General features: G+C 43.1%; 1 protein-coding gene across 1 annotated transcript in view; it reads right to left on the bottom strand.

Annotated features, from left to right (window-relative positions):
* vopp1 (VOPP1 WW domain binding protein) overlaps positions 1-25,234 on the bottom strand; it is a 163,806-nt gene extending 138,572 nt beyond the window's left edge. Inside the window, exon 1 of the mRNA XM_034173021.1 lies at positions 25,106-25,234. Within this exon, the coding sequence (XP_034028912.1) occupies positions 25,106-25,156 (51 nt within the window). The 5' untranslated portion in view covers positions 25,157-25,234. The remainder of the gene's footprint in view (positions 1-25,105) is intronic.
* Positions 25,235-26,369: the final 1,135 nt, after the last annotated feature.

The following is a 26,369-nucleotide window of genomic DNA, read 5'->3' as shown; positions in this document are numbered from 1 at the left end:
CTGCATCCACTGATGGGAGATGGCTATAGAGATGACGATCTCACCCGTCTGGTCACAAGGTCGAGTCTCTGGCAAATACACACTGTGTACTCCAGTCTTAAATGCCACCATGTTCCAATCCATGTAGATGCACCACAGCTGTGAGTCCTGACGAGCCGCAGGTGATCAGCCTCAGGTGATCAGGGTGAGGTCCTGATAAACTCAGCTACACAGCCACTCAGTCCCAAATGCGCACCACCTGGGAGGAAAACCAAAAGACAGAAACAGAAGACACACAAAAGCCAGCCAGGCACACCAGCCACAACAGTGAGAAATTAGAAGGAAAATAGAAAGTCGGGAGCAAAGACATTAGGAAGTGTTAGGGTTGTAAGAGGATTAAAGAAATAAAGTTGGTTATAAATCAAAAGAGTTAAAGCTTAGATTATAGTGAAAAAGCTGACAGACTGATCAATGCTTGGGACAGTCACTGATGGGAGACTTAAGTGATGATGAAATAATACTCCCAGAACATTACTTGACTGACGGAGACATCGAAACCCAGGGAATCAGGACACATTTTTGGCTGGAAAGGACCTATTTTGACAGTGTAGGAGCAGAACATTGGCAGGACGAACAAGAGATCAATCAGAAATTATGGCAGATTACTAAGGTAATCAATCTGAAGCAAAAGAAAGAACAATTCCCTCTAATTAATTGGGAGCTGCTGATAAGACGTCTGTGGCATCAGGGTTTAACCCCGTGGCTGGAGCTGCTTTGTGCTGATCCTAATAAAGAAATTAGCATACCATTAAATCATTTAATAACACTACCAACCGATCCAGGTGAAGAACTGTTTCCTAAGTTGACTCTGACTGTGGTCCCAAGGAAGGTTCGGTGGGAAACAGGTAAATTTTCATATTTAGTTAAAGAAAAAGAAGACGGGCATAACAGTTGGAAATGTAATCCTTTTAAGGGTTTAAAATACAAAACAGGTGTTACAGCCGGCAAGTTATTGGTCTGGATCAGGACAGCCCCTGAGGGACTACCAGAGCACCATAGAAACATCTCACATAGCGTTTGTCAGGGTTACATGGGTAACTCTCAAGGTCAAGGTCGGGAAAGTACCCCGCTAGACTTAGTACTAAGAAAATATCCAGGAAAACGCACTAAGGCCAACCAATGTATGAGAAAGTGGCACAAAAGGTCACATGGGGGCAGGCAATGGCCTTTGGAGGGATCATTTGATCCGGTGATGTGTGAAGCAGTTGCGGTAAAAATACAGAAAAAAGAAATTAAAGATCAGCAGAAGAACGTGAATAACAACAAAAAACGCACTGAAGAAAAAGAAGTTTTGGCCTTATTCAAGCAGGAAGCGCAGAGGCTACAGCAGAAAAGAGAAAAAATGACAGAGGAAAGATCCAAAGAGACTAAAGCCAGTGCACCGAGCTGGGAAGCAGAGCCACCCCCATACAAACGTCATGATATGGGAAGGACAGCTGGACAATTTGTATTAGGAACTCGTGAAGAGGACCAAGGCATGGATGTGGAGGGCAAATTCATACTGACACTAAAAGCTCGGGAGCCACAAGGAGACAGGTCCTCGATCTGTCAAATGGATCATACAAGTTCTCCAAGTCCAGAAGTAAGTGGTTTCCCATCACGACCAGTAGGGGGAGCCACATATAACAGTAACACTGAGGTAGACGAAGATAGAGAGAAAGACCTGAAGTCTCCACCTGCGCCTCGAGGTCCACTGAAAAACATCCCCTCCCACCATAAGTCAGCCGAATGGACCTTCTCAGGCTATAGAGGCTCCAAAGAGTGGCACAAGAGCTTCTGTGACACACTGGATCTAGCCAGAAAAGGTAATGAAGAACTAGCTGAGCAACTTCGGCTAGCGGAGGAAAGAATACAAAGACATAGGGACGCCGAGGAAAGAAGAACAGTACAACAATCAACGCCCAATCGAGGGAATCACATTATAGAGCCACCCACCCGGAAGATTTCTGGTGAGGTCGTCATTTAGAGTGCAAAAGAAGCCCGACTCAGGCAAAGACAACAATGTGTAGCCAAAGACATAACGGCTTTAGAACAAGATATAACCAACCGGATGGACTGCCTGTGGCCAGTCAGTCGCACTCGATCTGGAAGACAGTATGGAGCCCCCACAGAAGAAGAGGAGGACGAAGACCTCATATGCCCACTGGTGGTCAGGAATGGTCATCATGTGTATACCCCATGGAGCTGGACAGACATGGTGGGGCTGGCCAACAGGCTGCCAGACATCACCCAAGGAGCTGGGAGATGGATAACTGCCTTAGAAGAAGGCACTGCAGGGGTAACCTTGTCTTTAGGTGACATAAAAGCCTTGCTAATGCATGTAATGGGAAAACATGACACTGAAGAATTAGCAGAAAAGGTTGGACTAACGCAGATGATGGGCACTAATCAACATGATGAAGTCCCCTTTAATCGCTATAGAAACTCCATGTGGCAAGGACTGAGAAGAAAGTACCCTGAGGTCTTGGATCCCTCTAAATTGGATGATGAGGAGTGGACACCTGAAGAGTGCCCAAAGAAGTTCCTGCACCGATTCCAGAAGAGATGGGCGGAGGAAACAGGAAATGCATGGAACCATTCTCCAGCAACTGAAATCCTGTTTAAAATAACTGTAAAAAAAGCTCTACCAGATGAGGTTCAGAAAGCCGTAGATGGAGTCGTGGGACTATCAAAAATGAATTGGGCTTTATACTCTGAGCATATTTGTCACCATCTTGAATTCTACAAGAAAGAAAAACAAAAAGAAGAAGATGCAGCAAAATCCCTGACGAAAAAATTGGTGCAGATGCAGTTGGGAGAACTAACCAAAGGCAAGAAAGAAGACCCAGGCACCAATGATGACCCCTGTTCCTTCTGAGCCGGCAAGCACAGGCCCTACGGCAAACACTGCTGCCACCATACAGGCACCTGTGGTAACAGCCACACAGAGCCCCCAAGGAGCAGCAGGGAGCACTCCTGCAGGAGAAGTCTCAGCACCAGTGGAGCATCACTATCACTACCATAGCACTGGCACACCCGGGAATGGACCCACCTACAGTCATGGGTGGAGAGGAGAGTCACGGAACTTTCAAGGTCAAAGAGGAGGGTGGCAAAGAGGATCTCGCCAACCTTCATTTGGAAGCAGATTCCAAAACTCAGCTCCCAGGAACAGTCAAGCGGGACCGCCTATGGGACCAACACCCCCAATAGGGGATCAACCCTCTAATGAGTGTTGGAGCTGTGGACAACCTGGACATCGAATGAGAAATTGTCCAGCCCGACCTTGGGTTGGACCCTCTGCCTATTGGCAATAGGGGGGCCTAGAGAAGACAGAGGGGGAAACGGTGGCATTGGCTATTTCTATGATACCTAAGGAAGAGCCAACCGTCACCGTTAATATACAAAACAGAGATTTCCCTTTCATGGTGGATACAGGGGCAACATACTCTTGCATAGGGAAAATGGGCGCTCATCACCCCCTCTCTGGGTCTGTAATTAAGACCATCGGCTTCTCTGGGATAACTCAAATAATACCTTTTACACGCCCACTTCCTGTAACGATTGCAGGAAAAACAATTGAAGCACCCCTGTTATACTCACAAAATACACCTGTGAATTTGCTGGGAAGAGACATTTTATGTAAGCTACAAACCCAGATAGTGTGTACCCATCAAGGACTGCAAATACACTTTCCTGACGAAGCACTCACCAACATTATGGTGCTTATGGACATGGAAAACAAGGTCCGACCTGTGCAACCCATGGTATACTGGCTGAAGTTACAACCAGAAAATTCAAATCTACAACTGGAATGGGAAAAATGGAAGCCCTGGGCAGAACAACACTATGCAGCAGTATATACACCTAGTTTACCTTTACATGTCACCCTGATGTTCGATGCCAAACAAAAACAGGCTGACTATGCATGCTGCCGGGATGCACTGATGAATCAACGGCTGTTTCACATAACCACCACAGAAATTTATTTAGGCCCCCAAGGGGCCGCAGCTTCTGTCAAGCTAACTTCAGCTGAACAACAATGGTATCAAGTGCCGAATGTCACGCCTCATGTGACCCTTTTAGTCTCAGAAAAGTACGAATCCTATGACCTAGGTCCAATGGTAAAGACAGCCTCAGAAGTTGAAGAATGGCAAAACATGGAAAGTCCACAAGTACATCTGTCAAAAGACCAGCAGTTTATTACGAATTAACTTAAAAGTAAATGATGAGGCTATAGCTCAAAAAGTGGAGCTCAATCCTAGACCAGAGGGACAGATGGTGTTATCGGCCCAACAAGAGAAATTGTTAGAGCAAATACCACCAGTGGTGTGCTCCAAAAGCAAAACAGATGTAGGACTAGTAAAAACAGCCTTACCAGTAAAAATAAAAGTAAAACCGGGAGCAACACTGCCTCACCAAAGGCAGTATCCATTAAAACCTCAGGCTATTGAAGGCATAAAACCAGTAATTAAGGGACTAATGGCAGCTGGAGTTTTAATAAAAACTGCAAGCCCATGCAATACTCCTATCTATCCTATCCCTAAAAACAATACCAAAGAGTATCGGCTGGTACATGATCTGCGTCCTATTAATGCAATAATAGAAACGGATGCACCTATAGTACCTGATCCGCATACTATACTATTAAGCATCCCTGCTGGAGCAAAATGGTACACAGTAATCGATCTGTGTTCAGCCTATTTCAGTGTGCCTGTGCACCCAGACTCACAACATTTGTTTGCATTCACATTTCTGGGACAACAGCTAACGTATACACGGCTACCTCAGGGACTGAACCTGTCCCCAGCCATCTTTAACAAAGTCCTGGCTGAAGATTTACAACACCTTGACATACCCAGTACATTGGTGCAATATATGGATGATCTCCTTATTGCATCAGAGACTCAAGAACAGTGTGAAAAAGATTCATTAATTGTATTGCATGCATTGGCAGATGGAGGTCATAAAGTAAGTAAGGACAAATTGCAGTTCTGCAAACAACAAGTAGAATACTTGGGAAGACAGTTGTGTGGGACCACGCGATGTATAGCCCCAAGCCAAGCGGAGGCTATAATCAAGGCTCCCAAACCCCAAACAGTGGGACACATGCTTTCATTCCTTGGGATGGCAGGGTACAGTCGGCCATGGATTTGTGATTATGCTATAAAAACTGCACCTTTGCGTGCCATGATTAGAGCAGTGGGGCAAACAAGCAATGCAGGTCTCCTCGTCTGGACAGATGAGGCAACGGGAGCTTTTGAGGCCCTAAAAACAGACATGCAATCTGCTCCCACATTAGGTAACCCAGATTATGGGAAACCTTTCCATTTGTATGTTACTGAAAAAGCTGGTTATGCTTGTGCTGTACTAATGCAGGAAACAAATGAAGGAAAACAACCATTGGCCTATTATCAATCAATCAATCAATTTTTTTTTTATATAGCGCCAAATCACAACAAACAGTTGCCCCAAGGCGCTTTATATTGTAAGGCAAGGCCATACAATAATTATGTAAAACCCCAACGGTCAAAACGACCCCCTGTGAGCAAGCACTTGGCTACAGTGGGAAGGAAAAACTCCCTTTTAACAGGAAGAAACCTCTAGCAGAACCAGGCTCAGGGAGGGGCAGTCTTCTGCTGGGACTGGTTGGGGCTGAGGGAGAGAACCAGGAAAAAGACATGCTGTGGAGGGGAGCAGAGATCGATCACTAAAGATTAAATGCAGAGTGGTGCATACAGAGCAAAAAGAGAAAGAAACAGTGCATCATGGGAACCCCCCAGCAGTCTACGTCTATAGCAGCATAACTAAGGGATGGTTCAGGGTCACCCGATCCAGCCCTAACTATAAGCTTTAGCAAAAAGGAAAGTTTTAAGCCTAATCTTAAAAGTAGAGAGGGTGTCTGTCTCCCTGATCTGAATTGGGAGCTGGTTCCACAGGAGAGGAGCCTGAAAGCTGAACGCTCTGCCTCCCATTCTACTCTTACAAACCCTAGGAACTACAAGTAAGCCTGCAGTCTGAGAGCGAAGCGCTCTATTGGGGTGATATGGTACTACGAGGTCCCTAAGATAAGATGGGACCTGATTATTCAAAACCTTATAAGTAAGAAGAAGAATTTTAAATTCTATTCTAGAATTAACAGGAAGCCAATGAAGAGAGGCCAATATGGGTGAGATATGCTCTCTCCTTCTAGTCCCCGTCAGTACTCTAGCTGCAGCATTTTGAATTAACTGAAGGCTTTTTAGGGAACTTTTAGGACAACCTGATAATAATGAATAACAATAGTCCAGCCTAGAGGAAATAAATGCATGAATTAGTTTTTCAGCATCACTCTGAGACAAGACCTTTCTGATTTTAGAGATATTCCGTAAATGCAAAAAAGCAGTCCTATATATTTGTTTAATATGCGCTTTGAATGACATATCCTGATCAAAAATGACTCCAACATTTCTCACAGTATTACTAGAGGCCAGGGCAATGCCATCCAGAGTAAGGATCTGGTTAGACACCATGTTTCTAAGATTTGTGGGGCCAAGTACAATAACTTCAGTTTTATCTGAGTTTAAAAGCAGGAAATTAGAGGTCATCCATGTCTTTATGTCTGTAAGACAATCCTGCAGTTTAGCTAATTGGTGTGTGTCCTCTGGCTTCATGGATAGATAAAGCTGGGTATCATCTGCGTAACAACGAAGTGGTGGGTGGACTCATTTACTTTTTGAGCAAAGCCAATTGAGTCTAATAATAGATTAAATGCAGTGTTGAGGCTGTCATTCTCAGCATCTGTGTGCATGTTAAAATCGCCCACTATAATTATCTCATCTGAGCTAAGCACTAAGTCAGACAAAAGGTCTGAAAATTCACAGAGAAACTCACAGTAACGACCAGGTGGACGATAGATAATAACAAATAAAACTGGTTTTTGGGACTTCCAATTTGGATGGACAAGACTAAGAGTCAAGCTTTCAAATGAATTAAAGCTCTGTCTGGGTTTTTGATTAATTAATAAGCTGGAATGGAAGATTGCTGCTAATCCTCCGCCCCGGCCCGTGCTACGAGCGTTCTGACAGTTAGTGTGACTCGGGGGTGTTGACTCATTTAAACTAACATATTCATCCTGCAGTAACCAGGTTTCTGTAAAGCAGAATAAATCAATATGTTGATCAATTATTATATCATTTACCAACAGGGACTTAGAAGAGAGAGACCTAATGTTTAATAGACCACATTTAACTGTTTTAGTCTGTGGTGCAGTTGAAGGTGCTATATTATTTTTTCTTTTTGAATTTTTATGCTTAAATAGATTTTTGCTGGTTATTGGTGGTCTGGGAGCAGACACCGTCTCTATGGGGATGGGGTAGTGAGGGGATGGCAGGGGGAGAGAAGCTGCAGAGAGGAGTGTAAGACTACAACTCTGCTTCCTGGTCCCAACCCTGGATAGTCATGGTTTGGAGGATTTAAGAAAATTGGCCAGATTTCTAGAAATGAGAGCTGCTCCATCCAAAGTGGGATGGGTGCCGTCTCTCCTAACAAGACCAGGTTTTCCCCAGAAGCTTTGCCAATTATCTATGAAGCCCAACTCATTTTTTGGACACCACTCAGACAGCCAGCAATTCAGGGAGAACATGCGGCTAAACATGTCACTCCCGGTCCGGTTGGGGAGGGGCCCAGAGAAAACTACAGAGTCCGACATTGTTTTTGCAAAGTTACACACCGATTTAATGTTAATTTTAGTGACCTCCGATTGGCGTAACCGGGTGTCATTACTGCCGACGTGAATTACAATCTTACCAAATTTACGCTTAGCCTTAGCCAGCAGTTTCAAATTTCCTTCAATGTCGCCTGCTCTGGTCCCCAGAAGACAATTGACTATGGTTGCTGGTGTCGCTAACTTCACATTTCTCAAAACAGAGTCGCCAATAACCAGAGTTTGATCATCGGCGGGTGTGTCACCGAGTGGGGAAAAACGGTTAGAAATGTGAACGGGTTGGCGGTGTACACAGGGCTTCTGTTTAGAACTACGCTTCCTCCTCACAGTCACCCAGTCGGCCTGCTTTCCCGGCTGCTCGGGATCTGCCAGGGGGGAACTAACGGCGGCTAAGCTACCTTGGTCCGCACCGACTACAGGGGCCTGGCTAGCTGTAGAATTTTCCACGGTGCGGAGCCGAGTCTCCAATTCGCCCAGCCTGGCCTCCAAAGCTACGAATAAGCTACACTTATTACAAGTACCATTACTGCTAAAGGAGGCCGAGGAATAACTAAACATTTCACACCCAGAGCAGAAAAGTGCGGGAGAGACAGGAGAAGCCGCCATGCTAAATCGGCTAAGAGCTAGTAGCTGCGCTAAGCTAGCGGATTCCTAAAAACACGCAAAGTGAATAATGTGTAAATAATTTAGAGGTGATTCAGCAGAAGGAGTGCTTTAGTTAAGGCACGTAAAGATTACACTGGGAAACAAATCGTAATCTAGATAACTAGATCAATCTAACTGCGCAGATTAAACAGCTAACAGATACAGAAAAACACTGCTGTGCTCCGGAACAGGAAGTGATACAATACCGCAGTGAGAGACAACCTATTATAGTACAAAGCTTGACAACATTGAAACAGGATTGCCACCATGCTATCAGCGTCTAGCAGCAGCTATCTTTGCATTTCAAAAAGCATCATCCATAATCATGGGACATGCAGTAACGTTGTACACATCGCATCAGTTACATGCCCTGCTAACCAGTCAACGTTTTGTCTTAACACAAGCTAGATGCACTGGATATGAAGTTGTGTTGTCCGCTCCAGAAATAACAATACAACGTTGTCACACGGTGAATCCCGCCACCAAATTGACCACACCGTTAGATGGTACTCCACATAACTGTGTGGCAGAGACAGAGAAATTTTTGAGAGCCAGAGAACATTTGTATAATCACGCCATAGATGCAGATCTAACCCTGTTCGTGGATGGCTCATGCTTTCGGGATGCCGAGGGGATGCCGGGATGACGAGCAAAGGAGCACAAGGGGAAAATATGTTTCCCCTGTTAACCATCCAAGATTGTGCCCCACTGGTTTCACTTGACGCACTGATAGTGGCTCAAAGTAGGGCCAGTGGAGAAGAAAAACGAATGTGGGTTAAACGAGGCGCTATTGAGACACACAGTCAGGGGCCAGCAGACAAGCTGTGGCGCAGTAGTCATGGACATTTTGTGTTACCCACCAATTTATTACGACATGCAATCATTTGGGCCCACAGACCCGATCATTGTTCGCGAGTCCAAATTATGAACAAACTAAAAGCTGTCTGGTGGTCACCATATATGGCAGCTACAGTGGACCGTTTGTTGAATGAGTGTGAGGTATGTGCACAGTACAATGTCCGGAAATCATTCACAGCCCCTTTAGCCCACATTCCGGTCCCTGATGGGCCATTCAGACATCTTATGATGGATTTCATAGACATGGGAGCTGAAAACCGAGTTAAACGAATGAGATATGTTTTGGTAGTGATATGCAGGTTCAGCCGATGGATTGAGGCAGTAGCCTCTGCAAATCAAGACCATAAAATGGTAGCCAAATTCCTGTGCTGAGACGTCTTTCCAAGATTTGGCATTCCAGATACTATCTCATCTGACAACAGTAGGGCTTTTGTAGCCAAGGTTACACAAGAAACATTCAAACAATTGGGTATCAAACAGAAATTTGGGTGTGTTTATCACCCCCAATCAAATGGGGCGGTGGAACGGGCTAATGGCATTTTAAAGAACAAACTAGCAAAAATCATAGCAGACAGCAATGGCAAATTAACCTGGCTGGATGCGTTGCCGCTTGCTTTATTGTCAATGCGCTCACAAACTAACCGACTAACCCATTTGACACCATTTGAAGCTCTTACAGGTCGGCCGATGCCTATTCCATACCTGAGAGGACCCTACGAAGGACCATTGCTGGAGCAGCTACAAGACGAATGGCATAATTATCTAAGACAGTTAACCCAGATACACAAAACTATCTTTTTGCAGGTCAAAGGTGCTACAGAAGACAGAGAAGCAGAGATTCCACTTGAAAATCAGACCATCCAGCCTGGTGATCTGGTTTACGTCAAAGTGTTCAAAAAGAAGTGGCACAGGCCCCGCCGAGAAGGTCCTTTTAAAGTTATTCTTGCCTCACGTACAGCAGTCAAAGTAGACGGTAAGGACACTTGGTTTCATTTAAACCACTTCTGCAGGGTTGGTGGCCCAGCGCCCCTGCGGCCTCGGCAAGCTCGTCTTGGCAGAGCCGCCGGGCCAAGGGCGGAAGCGAGAGAAGCCAGAGACCCTACAGCAGCACCGAGGGATGGCCACGCCTCCCTGCAGCCAGAAGCAGCACCGAGGGAAGGCCACGCCTCCCTGCAGCCAGGCGAACACCGGCCAAGGCGCTCACAGAGACTGATTGAACAAAGACGACGCACAGCTTCAGAGAGTAGTGGATCCCTGCCAGATAGAGCAGCGACAGACTCAGATGCAGACTCAGAAACAACTGGAGACGCAGGCTGACAGACAGACAGAGATACAGACCGACAGATAGACAGGCCACAGGAGACATCAGACTCGGACAGCAACTCAGTAGATTTACCGACAGAAGAACCGTAGGAAGTACAACCCAGACAAAGCACAGATACACCACACATCCCTAGTGACAGCTCACTCAGTAGCACATCTCAACAGTCACCAGAACAATGATTAAGGAATTATTCAAGGGATTGACAATACTACTGGTGGTTAGTATGGGAGAAAACAGACGTCCAAAACATACAACGGACTGTGCCGTGGCCATGACCGCAATAGCAACTAAACAAGGCATTCTAAACACAGGAAAAACATATAATTTGGTATACATTAAATCAAAAGCCTACAAGAACATAGGAATACAGGGAAAGCTGGGGGATTACATATTAGGCGAAGCCATTAGCATCAAATGTGAAGAGGAGGGAACACTCAACATAGAGGTAATTTGTGATAAAAGAGGATGCAGGGAAACCAAGCAAGACATAACTGTTACAGTACATGAAGCCACAAAATGGGTAAAAATCAAACCAAGGAAAAAGAGGACAATTAGAAGCCTAGAAACAAGCAGTCACTTAGGGAGATGGAATCCCAGTACAGACCTAGCCCGCACACAAGGGTTGAAGACCAATTTATTTTACCAATGGTTGAAATTTTCGGCTAGGCAGATCAGTGAAAAGCCTTGCATAGCCTGTCACCGGAAGGGTGTGATACATCAGGCTAAACCCCTACCTGATATCAACAACTGTTATAGGAGTCCCCAACATAACTCAGACCAAGCAGAGTGCTATACACAATGTGTTATGAAAATGGCAGTAGGTGATGAAAAATATGCTGCCGACAGTAAACTTTGTCCAGTGCCTCTAAGTACAGAAGGAACCGTTCCACCTATGATTAAAATAGAGAAAGGGATGATACACCCATTTTGTATAGCTAAAGGCTTAGTAGCACAATACATAAGCGACTGGCAGGTAGGGACGACCCAATCAAAACACCACATACAGTGTATGCAAAAGCAGCAAGAATATAAACCGGCCAAAGCATCATAGAACATTACCGTATGTCACACCCTGCCAGCAGCAGGCATACAGTGTGAACAAATAGTACCGGCCACAGGGGGGTCTGTAATTGGACTGAATCTCACCCATGCTTCATGGGTATCTACTCCAAATTTAGCTAAGGGAACGGTACCCTTAGCTGACATCTTTTGGATATGCGGACAAAAAAGGAAACTCCTGTCATCGCTGTCCCCTAATTGGAAAGGCCTTTGTGCTCCCGTGATGCTCACAGGAGCAATAACAGTAACTGAAATGCCAAATTCAATACAACCCATGCCACAGAAACTTCGTAAGAAAAGAGGAATAATGACATTTAAAACAGACTACAACGTCACAGTAAGAAACGGGATACCAGAAGGGATACCCCGACAATTAGAAGCCATAGACAGTAGCAGAGTCAAAGCAGATGAAGACGGGGATAAATGGGGATGGGCATTGGCTCTGTTCGGGGTTACTCCAAAAGTCCGTTCTAGGTTCCAGGAGGTGCAGTGGATTAATTACTTGTGGTATAATCAACAAAGATATTTGAATTGGACATTGGCAGCTGTAGGAGCCTTAATCGAACAACTGCACGCCACCTCGCTAATGACAATGCAAAATAGATTAGCTATCAAGATGATGATGGCTGATGAACAAGGAGTTTGTATTATGATCAAAGCCACCGAATGTTGCACAGCTATTCCCATGCGTACAGGGGAAGACGGAAATTTGACAGAGCTCTTAATCACACTTGAAGAGATGCAACAGGAACTATTAAGTAACTCCATAGGAGGGAGAAATGAAACTGACGATTCTGGATACATCGTAGGGATTGGAGTGAATATTGGCCCACTATTTACACTATTTGGGGCTCTAAGGAGAGGGTGGATATCATGGAAAGACTGGTTATATCAGATAGGTGTAGTCGTGGCACTAACAGGGGTGGCGGTCTTGCTGGTAATATGTTGTGGTATTCCCTTGATAAAATTTCTGGTCAATAAATTGATTTCATCCACAGTAGGACAGCTCCCACTGTTAGCCGTCCGAGCCCTAGAAGAAAGCACAAACTAAATAGACAGAGAACCAGAATATATGGAAATGGATGAAATACCAATTATCCTCCCCGACAGCCCCCAGCTACCTAATATTGTGGCGTATACCCCAGATAGGGAGGACTGGGATGGACCATGCTTGGTGATATTGTAGACGAGGAAGAAGACATGCACGCACATTTACATTCACACACATGCACCCACAACAATGAGGGATAGGATAGACAGTATCTGAAAGAATGACATGGAACTATAATAATGAACGTATATGTATATTAATAGGACACAGGAGTATGGCTGAGAGACCAGACTCCCCTGATCAGGGACCTATGCCTGATCTGCCTCTATCAAGTCTGATTGGACTCTCAGAACTGTTTGGAGAAGAGGATATACAGGAGGGACGGTCGAGCCATGATTGGTCGCCACAGCCGCCATCCATCCAGCAGCTAAACCAGTTGGCAACAGAAGGATCTTCATCGTTCCAGCACCTGGCGATGACGGCTTGACAGAATCTGCCTGCAGCAAGAGTTGGCACGAGGACTCCACCATCATCTGAAGGACCCTTTGGACTCAGGAACACACCCCTTCCGCAGATGCCATGGAGACAGTCACATGTGCCAGTGGCAACGATACCCTCCAGGGGAGGCAGCCAAGGTCGGCCATATGCAGCAACCGCCCGAGTGCATCCTAGACCCAATTCGCTGCTAGGACCTGTCCCCAGCTTTTCACCCCCAAGGCAGGAGAGATATTCCAATCAGCCCAGTGCCTCTGGAGGAGGATCAGCAGGGGTGGACCTTAGCCGAACTCACCCACCAGGACAGAGGGGAGCTTTGTACAGGCTGCTAAATGCCCAGAGTGTCCCAACCACTTGCCCGTGCGACATCAACAATACTCCCCCCACACACGAAATGCCTTCCCCCTTGTACTTCCTGTCCCCTGGACTGCAGAACCTTAATCTGGTCATGGTCACCCCACTGGACATGGCAATCTTGGCTTGAGAGCTTCGTCTTCCACAAGAGTCTGCTCCAAAAACCTTGGAGCAGCTCCTGCCCTTCACAAATCACATTCCCCATGGGCTATTTGAGGAAATCATGCCACAACTGAGTCAGACAGCTGCATACCTGTTAAGGATACACCGTGACAATGCCAACATCTCTTGTGCTCAGGAGGGCCTCCATACTCAACTGTGTTGTCTTCAGTCTAGTATGGACATGCTAGCCAGCATGATGGAGCATATGGAGAGGGAACACCTAGGGCTGGCCACCACCACCCTGAATGTGGGCAAGAATTCTCTGGGGGCCCTGTACAACCTGGCCAAGCAGCACAAGGAGCTGGAAAGATCCATCAGAGAACTGCGCGACTGTCTGAAAGCCAGAATTCTTGATCCTTCCCCCACTACCCCTGAAAGGCCAACCTCCCCATATTCCCCAACTTCTCCCAAAACTTCAGACGCTGAGTAAATGCTGAGGAGCGCGGACTGACGTAATGGCACTGAAAACGGACGATGACCTTGGTTCTTGAGTTTGAATTGCGGACTGGTTTCAGAAATCTGAGTGTAAATAAAAACAAAGAAGGATATATGTTAGTAACGAAGGTCGGGTAAATGTCTGTCCTTACCATCATCTGCGTAACACAGATAAAGCTAAATGCATACACACAGATATCACATTGCGAAGTTATAAAAAGGGGACCCTTATACGGTGTGTTTGGAGATTTAGTAGTAAAAATGCACCATAGGGACCCCTTTTTCTTAAATTATAGCATGCCTCAAGAGACATGCATCGCCTAAATTTGGCGTCTGGCCAAAAAGGGCATTAGAAAACAAGCTGAAAAAGAAGAAAAACAAAGTGGAAAATGTTGAGAAATGGCCTATAATGAAAACCATTATATGATTGATTAAGGCAAATGACTTAAGGACGGACATGAAGGGAAACCATTTATTGTGTTTATCATTTAACTAGATATAGCTGCGCTAACCTTAGAATAGCTTCTTGATTGGTTGACTAAATAGTGGTAACGAAGGGGTTGTTTGATGCATTTAAGTAATAAATGTGTGACGCTTTAACAAAATAATATGTAGAACCAAGTATAATGGGTTGGAGCCTCTGGTTGAGTGAGACAATAGATGCCAGAAGATGATTGGTTGCACTAATGTCAATGTAATGCCTTTACTTTGCCATGATTAAGAGGTTGCTGTAACTTGTTTTATGTGGCCATTTTAAGTGCCTTGAATTACACCAAAACTCAATGTTTGAATGTCACCTTGCGTTGATATAATCCAGCTAATTGATCACCTTGTGCCTTAGTATGTAGGTTCACCTGCACTTAAACTTAAATATATTTACCGTGTGAAGTATCACTTATATTCATATCCGCACCAGAGTTATCAGTAATTCGAGTGATGTGTTTTTCCTTTTTTTTGCAATACACAAATGAGGACGTCTTGTCAGTAAACAGCCCAAGAGTATAGTTGATGTAATGGAACTCTTTTGAGTCCCAGAGGAGGGACTGTAGAAGAATCTTTAGGTCCTTATTTGAACTATGATGAACTATCAAGTGTCCTGATCTGAACTATATGTCCTCTGGCTGAACTAGCAGGTGTTCAACCCAAAAAAGGGCTCTATTAGTCATTCGGTCTGTCAGGTACTTTCCAAGGCCTCTTAGGTGCTTTCCCGCAGGCCAGGTGCAGTGGGCCTCAGGCCAGCTGCACCTGTGGCAGAAGGGTTTTTTTTTTAAAAATCAGTTGTAAATCCTTCAAGTTTTAATGGGAGCGTTTGTCACATTGAAATAATGGCCTAACACCTGCTTAGGGTTCACTAGAGGACGCTTCCAATAGAAAACCATGTCTTGGGAATAAAATAAATAAAAAAAGTCGAAGGAGGAGCGATGCCCGCAGGTCTCCAATAAATAGATGAGCGCGGTCGTCACATATTCAGTCTCTCTAGAGGACTCAGTTTGTATAAGCTCTGTGTCGAAGGCTTAAATCAACTTAAAAACTCTGTGCATTTTATCTTGCTTAAGGCTGAATTATTCCAAAGTGTTGTGTCCTTTCCTTGCAAACCACTTGCAATTAGTTTGTGCTATCTAAAGAAGACATCCTGAGACGACCAGAAAAAAGGACCATGACAATGGACACTGTGAGGGACACAGGCCTGGTTTTTGTCGTGACCTTAAGTAAACTAAAAATGAGGAATACAATGGTTTGGTTCTTGGTAAGGGGCAGTAAATTACATGAAACAACCGGGTAGAAATAACACCTGGGTGACTTTTTTTTTCATGAGACATAGGGGGCAGCAAGAGCACTTAAATAAATAAATAAATAAAAATCCTTGCCGCAAAGTGATTTTCATATCACTGTGTGGGGAATTGGCTAAATGGTGCTCCCTGCATCTACAGGCGCCCCTGCTTGCTGAGAAGGTGCACAGAAGCAGTGGAAATAGGAAAAGGAAGGGGGGGGGGAGTAGAGTCCCTTTACACAGAGAGTAGTGACATGATGAGCTGAAAAAAAAAATGGTCACGTGACTCGTGGTGCCATCTTGGGGCCAAATTCAGGTTTATTGTTAAGCTATCTGCCTATATATCCAGTTTATTTATTTATTTATTTGCTGGAAATGCCAGGTTGTTGTGCATTTGGATGCACAAATAGATATGAGAAGAGGTTCAAGATGTACAGAACAGATATCCTTAAGATCCTAACAGACAAAAAAAATGGGGAAAATAAAATCAGCGTGATGAAGCAGACCATCATTTTCATGTACGTGGGTGTGTGTGTGTGTTTGTTTTTGTCTGTGTGTGATTGTATGTGTACATGGATCTGTCGCTCGTTGTGGTTAACTGATAAAAAAAATGTTGAAAAGGTTAATTTACTGTGTGCATTGACCAAGAGCCTGTGTGTGAGAGAGAGAGAACGTGTTTATCCCGTGTGTGCGCATGTGTGTTTTAATGTGTTATGTTTGTGTGAGTTTATTGCCTCTGAAAACTTGTTAAATTTACTTTCTAAAGAAAAAAACAAAGATGCATTTTTAAAGCCCCTCCTACTCCCTTAATCAAAGCAGTTAAAACATCTTAAGTTACAAGCCCTACTTTGTTACATGTAGTATGTAACAAAGTAGGGCCTTTTGTAGGCCTTTCAGTGCCTTTTGATACTGTTGACCATAAAATTTTATTACAGAGATTAGAGCATGCCATAGGTATTAAAGGCACTGCGCTGCGGTGGTTTGAATCATATTTGTCTAATAGATTACAATTTGTTCATGTAAATGGGGAATCTTCTTCACAGACTAAAGTTAATTATGGAGTTCCACAAGGTTCTGTGCTAGGACCAATTTTATTCACTTTATACATGCTTCCCTTAGGCAGTATTATTAGACGGTATTGCTTAAATTTTCATTGTTACGCAGATGATACCCAGCTTTATCTATCCATGAAGCCAGAGGACACACACCAATTAGCTAAACTGCAGGATTGTCTTACAGATATAAAGACATGGATGACCTCTAATGTCCTGCTTTTAAACTCAGATAAAACTGAAGTTATTGTACTTGGCCCCACAAATCTTAGAAACATGGTGTCTAACCAGATCCTTACTCTGGATGGCATTACCCTGACCTCTAGTAATACTGTGAGAAATCTTGGAGTCATTTTTGATCAGGATATGTCATTCAAAGCGCATATTAAACAAATATGTAGGACTGCTTTTTTGCATTTACGCAATATCTCTAAAATCAGAAAGGTCTTGTCTCAGAGTGATGCTGAAAAACTAATTCATGCATTTATTTCCTCTAGGCTGGACTATTGTAATTCATTATTATCAGGTTGTCCTAAAAGTTCCCTAAAAAGCCTTCAGTTAATTCAAAATGTTGCAGCTAGAGTACTGACGGGGACTAGAAGGAGAGAGCATATCTCACCCATATTGGCCTCTCTTCATTGGCTTCCTGTTAATTCTAGAATAGAATTTAAAATTCTTCTTCTTACTTATAAGGTTTTGAATAATCAGGTCCCATCTTATCTTAGGGACCTCGTAGTACCATATCACCCCAATAGAGCGCTTCGCTCTCAGACTGCAGGCTTACTTGTAGTTCCTAGGGTTTGTAAGAGTAGAATGGGAGGCAGAGCCTTCAGCTTTCAGGCTCCTCTCCTGTGGAACCAGCTCCCAATTCAGATCAGTGAGACAGACACCCTCTCTACTTTTAAGATTAGGCTTAAAACTTTCCTTTTTGCTAAAGCTTATAGTTAGGGCTGGATCAGGTGACCCTGAACCATCCCTTAGTTATGCTGCTATAGACGTAGACTGCTGGGGGGTTCCCATGATGCACTGTTTCTTTCTCTTTTTGCTCTGTATGCACCACTCTGCATTTAATCATTAGTGATTGATCTCTGCTCCCCTCCACAGCATGTCTTTTTCCTGGTTCTCTCCCTCAGCCCCAACCAGTCCCAGCAGAAGACTGCCCCTCCCTGAGCCTGGTTCTGCTTTTCCATCTGCATCAAATGCTCAAAGCGTTTTATAATAATGCCTCACATTCACCCCGATGTCTGCTGCCATACAAAAGCGTTCACTACACACTGGGAGCAATTAGGTAATTAACCCTCTGGGGCCAACGCCATCGTATAGAATGGCTAAGACCAAGCTTTACTAAATTATAAATAACTTTTTAATGATATGAGATAGAAACATACTTTTTTTTTTTTGCTGAAAAGTTAACTCCGTGGACTTTCGAGCCAGCCATCGGCTATCTTTGTACTGCTCATAGAAGCTGTGTGATGACATGTGCAATGTGAGTGTCCAATCAGAATTGGTTCACCATCACGTGGTTTTCCAAAATCCAATCGTACGGCAGATTTACCTCACGTGAAAAGCCAAAGATCGTTTTCAGGAGTGATATGTCACTAGTTGGCCCGTTTGAATAGCCCCCTGGGTGCTCCAATGAGTATATATTATTCCAATTCTCCCTGCGCCATTACGCACAGCGAAAGTGAAAGCAGGAGCAGACGGAGAGCCTCTGATGACAATCTCACATGCTCAAACAAAGAGTGTGTAACTATTGCTCCACTAGTTTGCATGTGAATGTTACTGGATAACTCTGTTGCTTTCTCTGCATAAAGCACTGTTTACCATATTAGTGGACAAGAAAACGCATAAACCATTTTGTATATATTGTTCAAAATGTACATTTGTGTTTATTGTTTGAACCTTTCTGTTGTACAGTCTTTCACACAAGATCTCAAATTACCTTTATAAAGTGTCAAAACAGTTGTTTATTATAGTTTGCTGTGTGTTTTGAATAAATGTGTGGAAAATTATTTTTCGCTTTATTTTTTCCTTGCCTATTTTTGATTGTAAACCTTTATTACACTTATAAAACACAACAAAAACATATATATTCTGAAAGCACAGGTTGTCCTGAAAAAAGAGACATAAAACTTGATTGTGGGATGCAGGGAGACCTGTTAACAGCAATAATAAAGCATTTATGCCAGGCGAGTGAACTGTCCAAAAAATGCGCTCGGACCCCAGAGGGTTAAGGACCTTGCCCAAGGGCCCTTAGTGATTTTCCGTCAGGCTGGGATTTGAACTGAAGATTCTCTCATCTCAAGCCCAACGATTTAACCACTAGACCATCACCTCCCCTTTACATTTTATTTTTAGTAAATGCTTCTGAGGAGTATTAGCATGTTTAAAAAGTTAAAAATTTGACTGGTTTCTCGGACAAACAACTGCAATCACAGTCGCTAAATGCTGACATATAATAAAGTAGCAAAATATTAAGGACATAGGAGATGAGATTTTTATATATAATTTGCAGTTTATTAATGACGTACAAAATGTAAAATAATTTTTCAACAGCACCAACACCATGACACTATTTTGACATGAAATAAAATGCACACAGCTACTCAGTTACTCACACACACAGACAGAGAGAGAGAGAGAGAGACTGGTGGGCTGGGTTGCACAAGTAATGCTTCGCTTTGGTATAGTACCTGTAAATAATAATCAGTTTCATTGCCAGTTTTCTTCAGACAAGTCAAGTGATGGAAACATGAACATTTCCAAGTCACTGAATATAGTGGGTAAAATAAGTATTTGACCCCCTGTCAGTTTTACAGGTTTTCCCACCCACAAAGAATGGAGAGGTCTGTAATTTTTATCGTACGTACACTTCAACTGTGAGAGACAGAATCTGAAAAAAAAAAAATCCAGAAAATCACATTGTATGATTTTTAAATAATTAATTTGCATTTTATTGCATAAAATAAGTATTTGACCCCCTAGAAAAACAGAGCTTAACAACTGGTACAGAAACATTTGTCTGCCATTACAGAGGTCAGACGTTTCCTGTAGTTCTTGACCAAGTTTTCACACACTGCAACAGGGATTTTGGTCCACTCCTCCATACAGATCTTCTCCAAATCTTTCAGGTTTGGAGTTTCAGCTCTCTCCAAAGATTTTCTATTGAGTTCAGGTCTGGAGACTGGTTCAGCCACTCCAGGACCTTGAAATGCTTCTTACGGAGCCCCATCTTAGTTGCCCTGGCTGTGTGTTTGGGGTCATTGTGATGCTGGAAGACCCAGCCATGACCCATCTTCAATGCTCTTACTGAGAGAAGGACGTTGTTTGCCAAAATCTCGCAATACATGACTCCATCCATCCTCCCTTCAATACGGTGCAGTCGTCCTGTCCCCTTTGCAGAAGAGCACCCACAGAGTATGATGTTTCCACCCTCTTGCTTCACGGTTGGGATGGTTTTCTTGGGGTTGTTCTCATCCTCTAAACATGGTAAGTGGAGCTGATTCCAAAAAGCTCCATTTTGGTCTCATCTGACCACATGACCTTCTCCCATGCCTCCTCTGGATCATCCAGATGGTCACTGGTGAACTTCAAATGGGCCTGGACATGTGTTGGCTTGAGCAGGGGGACCTTGCTGCCTTGCAGGATTTTAAACCATGACAGCATCATGTTTTACTAATGTAATCTTTGTGACTGTGGTCCCAGCTCTCTTCAGGTCATTGACCAGGTCCTCCCGTGTAGTGCTGAGCTTTCTCAGAATCATCCTTACCCCAAAAAGTGAGATCTTGCATGGAATCCCAGACTGAGGGAAACCGACAGTCATCTTGTGTTTCTTCCACTTTCTAATAAATAATGATAACAGTTGTTGTCTTCTACCAAGCTGCTTTCCTGTTGTCCTGTAGTCCATCCCAGCCTTGTGCAGGTCTACAGTTTTGTCCCTGGTGTCCTTAGACAGCTCTTTGGTCTTGGCTATGGTGGACAGGTTGGAGTGTGATTGATTGAGTGTGTGAACAGGTGTCTTTTATACAGATAACAAGTTCAAACAGGTGCAATTAATACAGGTAAAGAATGCAGAATAAGAGGGCTTCTTAAAGAAAAATTAACAGGTCTGTGTGAGCCAGAATTGCTGGTTGGTAGGGGGTCAAATACTTATTTTATGCAATAAAATGCAAATTAATTATTTAAAAATCATACAATGTGATTTTCTGGAATTTTTTTTTTTTTTTTAGATTCTGTCTCCCACAGTTGAAGTGTACCTACGATAAAAATTACAGACCTCTCCATTCTTTGTAGGTGGGAAAACCTGCAAAACTGACAGGGTCAAATACTTATTTTCCCCACTGCATGTCTTGGACTTTATTTACAATTATGAAGAAATACAAAATTTTCTTTCACCAAAACAGATCAAATCTAGACTTGCATCTCAGATGTACTTTCTGGCAAATTGTAGCTGAACTTTCAGGTCTTCTTTTTAAGAAAATCCTCCTCTACACCACTTACCCAGGAAGCTGTATTTTATATTTTTAATTAATTTATATCAAGTTGTAGAGATTTGCTTTGAGTTTGAGGTAAAGCCCTGGTCCCACTGAATAATGAGCCATGGAGAGAGGAGATATTCAACAAATGTGGGAGAACAGTGGCTCCAAGAAGCAGAATATTCGGCTAACAAGGTTAATCTATGAGCATGGCGCCAATTTCAAGAAGTTCAAAATTTAGCAAAAACAGCATGGGGCAGTTTGTGTATGGTGTACTACGAGAACAAACAAGGACGTTAGAGGAATGTTGGTGGTGAGGACGAGGCTATTAGAGGCCCATTGTCCAAGTACTTGGTGGCTACGAGGACAGGACAGGTTATTTTGGCCCAGCACTCTCGCACACTTCGTCGTGACAATCCCACCTGCTTTGTATGCTGTTTATAAAATAATTATTTTGTAATGGATTACTTATTTTCATTCAGAGTTTGGCTGTTGAAAACAGCTCTAATCACTTCTGGAATCACGGAGGACTGTTTCATCTCCAGCTTTTCTTTCTCTCTTTCCCACACTTCATGAGGTGGAGAACATATTTGGAACAGTCTAAAATGTAATTATTTGTAATGTTTACATTGTAATTACTTGATAAAACAGTTGCATGTTCATGCTTTCTTTATGAGCTGCTGTGAAAGTATGTTTTTGATAGATTTAACATCTCAATATAATTGATCAGATGAGCTGCGCTGTGTGCGGTGATCCATACATTGCTTATTATTCATGGCTTTATTCAGTGGGACCAAAGTTTAAGTAAGATAATTTTAAAAAATTTCTTTTTTTTTGTATTTGAAATGGCATAAACAAATTAAAAATGTGTGAAATATCAAGTTTTCCAATACCTTTGCGGACAATTGAGAAACACTTGGGGGCATGTGTATTTTTTAAGTGAAATGTATTGTCCTGGTGTCACTCAAAGAGCAAAATTAACAGGTTATTTTAAAAGAAAAAAGTCCCTTAGAGAGCAACATTAAGAGGTTATTAAAAAAAAAGTCCTTCCAGTCCTTATGCTTTTGATACTGTTGACCATAAAATTTTATTACAGAGATTAGAGCATGTCATAGGTATTAAAGGCACTGCGCTGCGGTGGTTTGAATCATATTTGTCTAATAGATTACAATTTGTTCATGTAAATGGGGAATCTTCTTCACAGACTAAAGTTAATTATGGAGTTCCACAAGGTTCTGTGCTAGGACCAATTTTATTCACTTTATACATGCTTCCCTTAGGCAGTATTATTAGACGGTATTGCTTAAATTTTCATTGTTACGCAGATGATACCCAGCTTCATCTATCCATGAAGCCAGAGGATACACACCAATTAGCTAAACTGCAGGATTGTCTTACAGACATAAAGACATGGATGACCTCTAATTTCCTGCTTTTAAACTCAGATAAAACTGAAGTTATTGTACTTGGCCCCACAAATCTTAGAAGCATGGTGTCTAACCAGATTCTTACTCTGGATGGCATTTCCCTGATCTCTAGTAATACTGTGAGAAATCTTGGAGTCATTTTTGATCAGGATATGTCATTCAAAGCGCATATTAAACAAATATGTAGGACTGCCTTTTTGCATTTACGCAATATCTCTAAAATCAGAAAGGTCTTGTCTCAGAGTGATGCTGAAAAATTAATTCATGCATTTATTTCCTCTAGGCTGGACTATTGTAATTCATTATTATCAGGTTGTCCTAAAAGTTCCCTAAAAAGCCTTCAGTTGGTTCAGAATGCTGCAGCTAGAGTACTGACGGGGACTAGCAGGAGAGAGCATATCTCACCCGTGTTGGCCTCTCTTCATTGGCTTCCTGTTAATTCTAGAATAGAATTTAAAATTCTTCTTCTTACTTATAAGGTTTTGAATAATCAGGTCCCATCTTATCTTAGGGACCTCGTAGTACCATATTACCCCATTAGAGTGCTTCGCTCTCAGACTGCAGGCTTACTTGTAGTTCCTAGGGTTTGTAAGAGTAGAATGGGAGGCAGAGCCATCAGCTTTCAGGCTCCTCTCCTGTGGAACCAGCTCCCAATTCAGATCAGGGAGACAGATACCCTCTCTACTTTTAAGATTAGGCTTAAAACTTTCCTTTTCGCTAAGGCTTATAGTTAGGGCTGGATTAGGTGACCCTGGACCATCCCTTGGTTATGCTGCTTTAGACATAGACTGTGGGGGGGTTCCCATGATGCACTGTTTCTTTCTCTTTTTGCTCCGTATGCATCACTGCATTTAATCATTAGTGATCGATCTCTGCCCCCCTTCACAGCATGTCTTTTTCCTGGTTCTTTCCCTCAGCCCCAACCAGTCTCAGCAGAAGACTGCCCCTCCCTGAGCCTGGTTCTGCTGGAGGTTTCTTCCTGTTAAAAGGGAGTTTTTCCTTCCCACTGTAGCCAAGTGCTTGCTCACGGGGTCGTTTTGACCGTTGGGGTTTTTCATAATTATTGTATGGCCTTGCCTTACAATATAAAGCGCCTTGGGGCAACTGTTTGTTGTGATTTGGCGCTATATAAGAAAAAAGTTGATTGATTGATTGATTGATTATGGGATTTATTAAGCATATTCTTCTTGATCGCGTTTCTTTAAGTAACTAAACTAACTGTCTTTACTTATCAATAAAAGCCACAACTTCTAGATGTGTTGTGGTGTTAAACATAACTGCTGTGAAACAATTATTATGTAAAGTGTGATGTAATTCACCAGCTTGCGGTCACTGCTCTCCCCTTGAAAGTAAAAGTAACTAAGTTAGATTTGCATTTCTGAGCGCTCACATTTTTCATCACAATGCACCATGGAATATGAGGGGGGATTTGGTGAGCACCACCGGGCCTGAGGAAAATAAAGACATTAATAAATCTCAGGGAAACACTGAACATGTTCATTGAAGATGGACTGAAAAGCTGTCAAACATTCCTCCAACTCAGATTCTGAACTACAAGGATATTGTCAGTTTATGGAAATTAAATAATGATGATATAATTAATAATATATGTCAGCATGCTGGACTCTTCAACCTTCAGCAGCCTGCAGAAACCATCCCACAGCAAATAATTAACGTTCCCAAAGGGAAAGACAAAACTGCATAAATGCAACAAAGAAGACACATTGGAGATGGAAAGGAAAAGATCAACCACACAGCACCAACTGAAGTAGTTTTTTATGCAGTTAATAAATGTTTTTTTAAACAGACTGGTCTGAGCCCACTGCCCACACAGTGTGGGCCCCCGAGGGCCTCGAACCCACAGTCAGCCGCATCTGAGCTCACAGATAAAGGATTATCAAAGGCAGCTCCTCTATTTAATGTCCTCTGTTCTGCACACAAACTGACTTTTGGACGTTTTCTGATCCTCCTCTTCTACCAAACAGATTGAAAAATCCCTCACAGAAGTACACAGCAGCTAAATTAATCCAAGTTAACATTCTGTTGACTTTGACTGCCTGTTATGAGGTCAGTTTGCCAGCCGCGTCCTTGATGTGTTCGGCCGCAGTGCACGCGCCTAAAAACAGCTTCAAATGATTGATTTGATTGCGGGATTCTGCGCTCAGGAAGATCCTCTCAGTCACTGAACAAACCCGCCAAGAAGACTTCATGTCCTCTTTGTACATTCGGTGCTGGCGTGTTATATTCAGATGATGATCTGAGCAGACAGCCGCTTACCTCCGCCCACAGACACACCGCCAGCACGGACTCGGCCACAGCGCTCCGCATGTCTCCGCCGGCAGCACAGACACATCCACAGACACGAAACCAGGCTCCCTCAGCGCCACGCCGAGCTCATCCCGCTGCCGACGACCATCCAGCAGCCGGTCCAGGTGAAAGGACGGACGGAGGAAAACTGACGGTCCACACAAAGGCACGGGCTGCGCGAGCCTGTCTAGGCCACGCCCCCGCGCGGACACGTAAAGACGCAGCGTGAAAAAAAAAAGAAAAAAGGTTTATCTTCATCTATAAATGCCGGATGCTTGCTGCTTTGATATATGAGAGTCTTAAAAAAAATGAAAAAAAAAAACAAAACAAAAAAAAACAAACAAAAGAAAGACTAGAAGCACTCAGAGAGTGCAAACCTCCGCCAAGGCCATGGGGTCACTGACGCCATAACATCTACACGCCGTGGAATCATTGAACCTAAAAAAGTCTAACAATGATGTTTGCTAGTAAAAAAGTATCACCTGCTGTGACTGGATAGCATGTATCCTTAGCGCTTAGCATCACAGTTTATTGCAACTTGCACCTTTCCCAGAAGCTGATGTCATCTGAGTACTGATATTGATATTGCATGTGCTTTTAGACAAAAACAAGAGACAAAATTCAATTTATTATTCAACTAAACTGCAAATATATGAATTTTGTAATATTTATTAAACACTTCTCTAAATAAATAACAGTAAATTCTGAAATAGAACTATTTTTTAAGTGTTGCATGTGCTACACAAGGCCATAGGGTCACTGGGCCTCATGTATCAAAGTTGCGCACTTGTGGTGTAAATTTACTGTGTAAACTTGAAATACACCAAAGTCCCCGTGACATGTATCAAGCAGTGCGCACCTGCCCAATTCTGGCGTAGGCCTGACAAGATCTTGATAAATGCGGCGGGTGGAAACGATCGTAATTATAATAAACACGCCCATAAATATTCAGAATCCACCTCAGACACACCCTCGTTTTACGACATGGAAGCCAGGAAGACAGCAAAGAATAAGAACTTCACCAATCACGACGCGTGCCAATAGAGTGCCAAAAGCGGCCGTTGTATCAATTATTTTGTAGTATATAATCAATAAAGTGTTACAGTGGTCCCTCATTAATCGCTGGAGTTACGTTCTAAAAAATAGCCCGTAATACGCGAAACTGCGACGTAGTCAGCGTTATTTTTTACAATTATTATAGATGTTTTAATGCTGTAAAACCCCTGTAAAACCA

This window comes from Thalassophryne amazonica, chromosome 1 (assembly GCF_902500255.1).
Source record: "Thalassophryne amazonica chromosome 1, fThaAma1.1, whole genome shotgun sequence".
NCBI lineage: Eukaryota > Metazoa > Chordata > Actinopteri > Batrachoidiformes > Batrachoididae > Thalassophryne > Thalassophryne amazonica.
The sequence above is the reverse complement of the archived record's forward strand: the minus strand, read 5'-3'. Positions and strand labels throughout refer to the sequence as shown.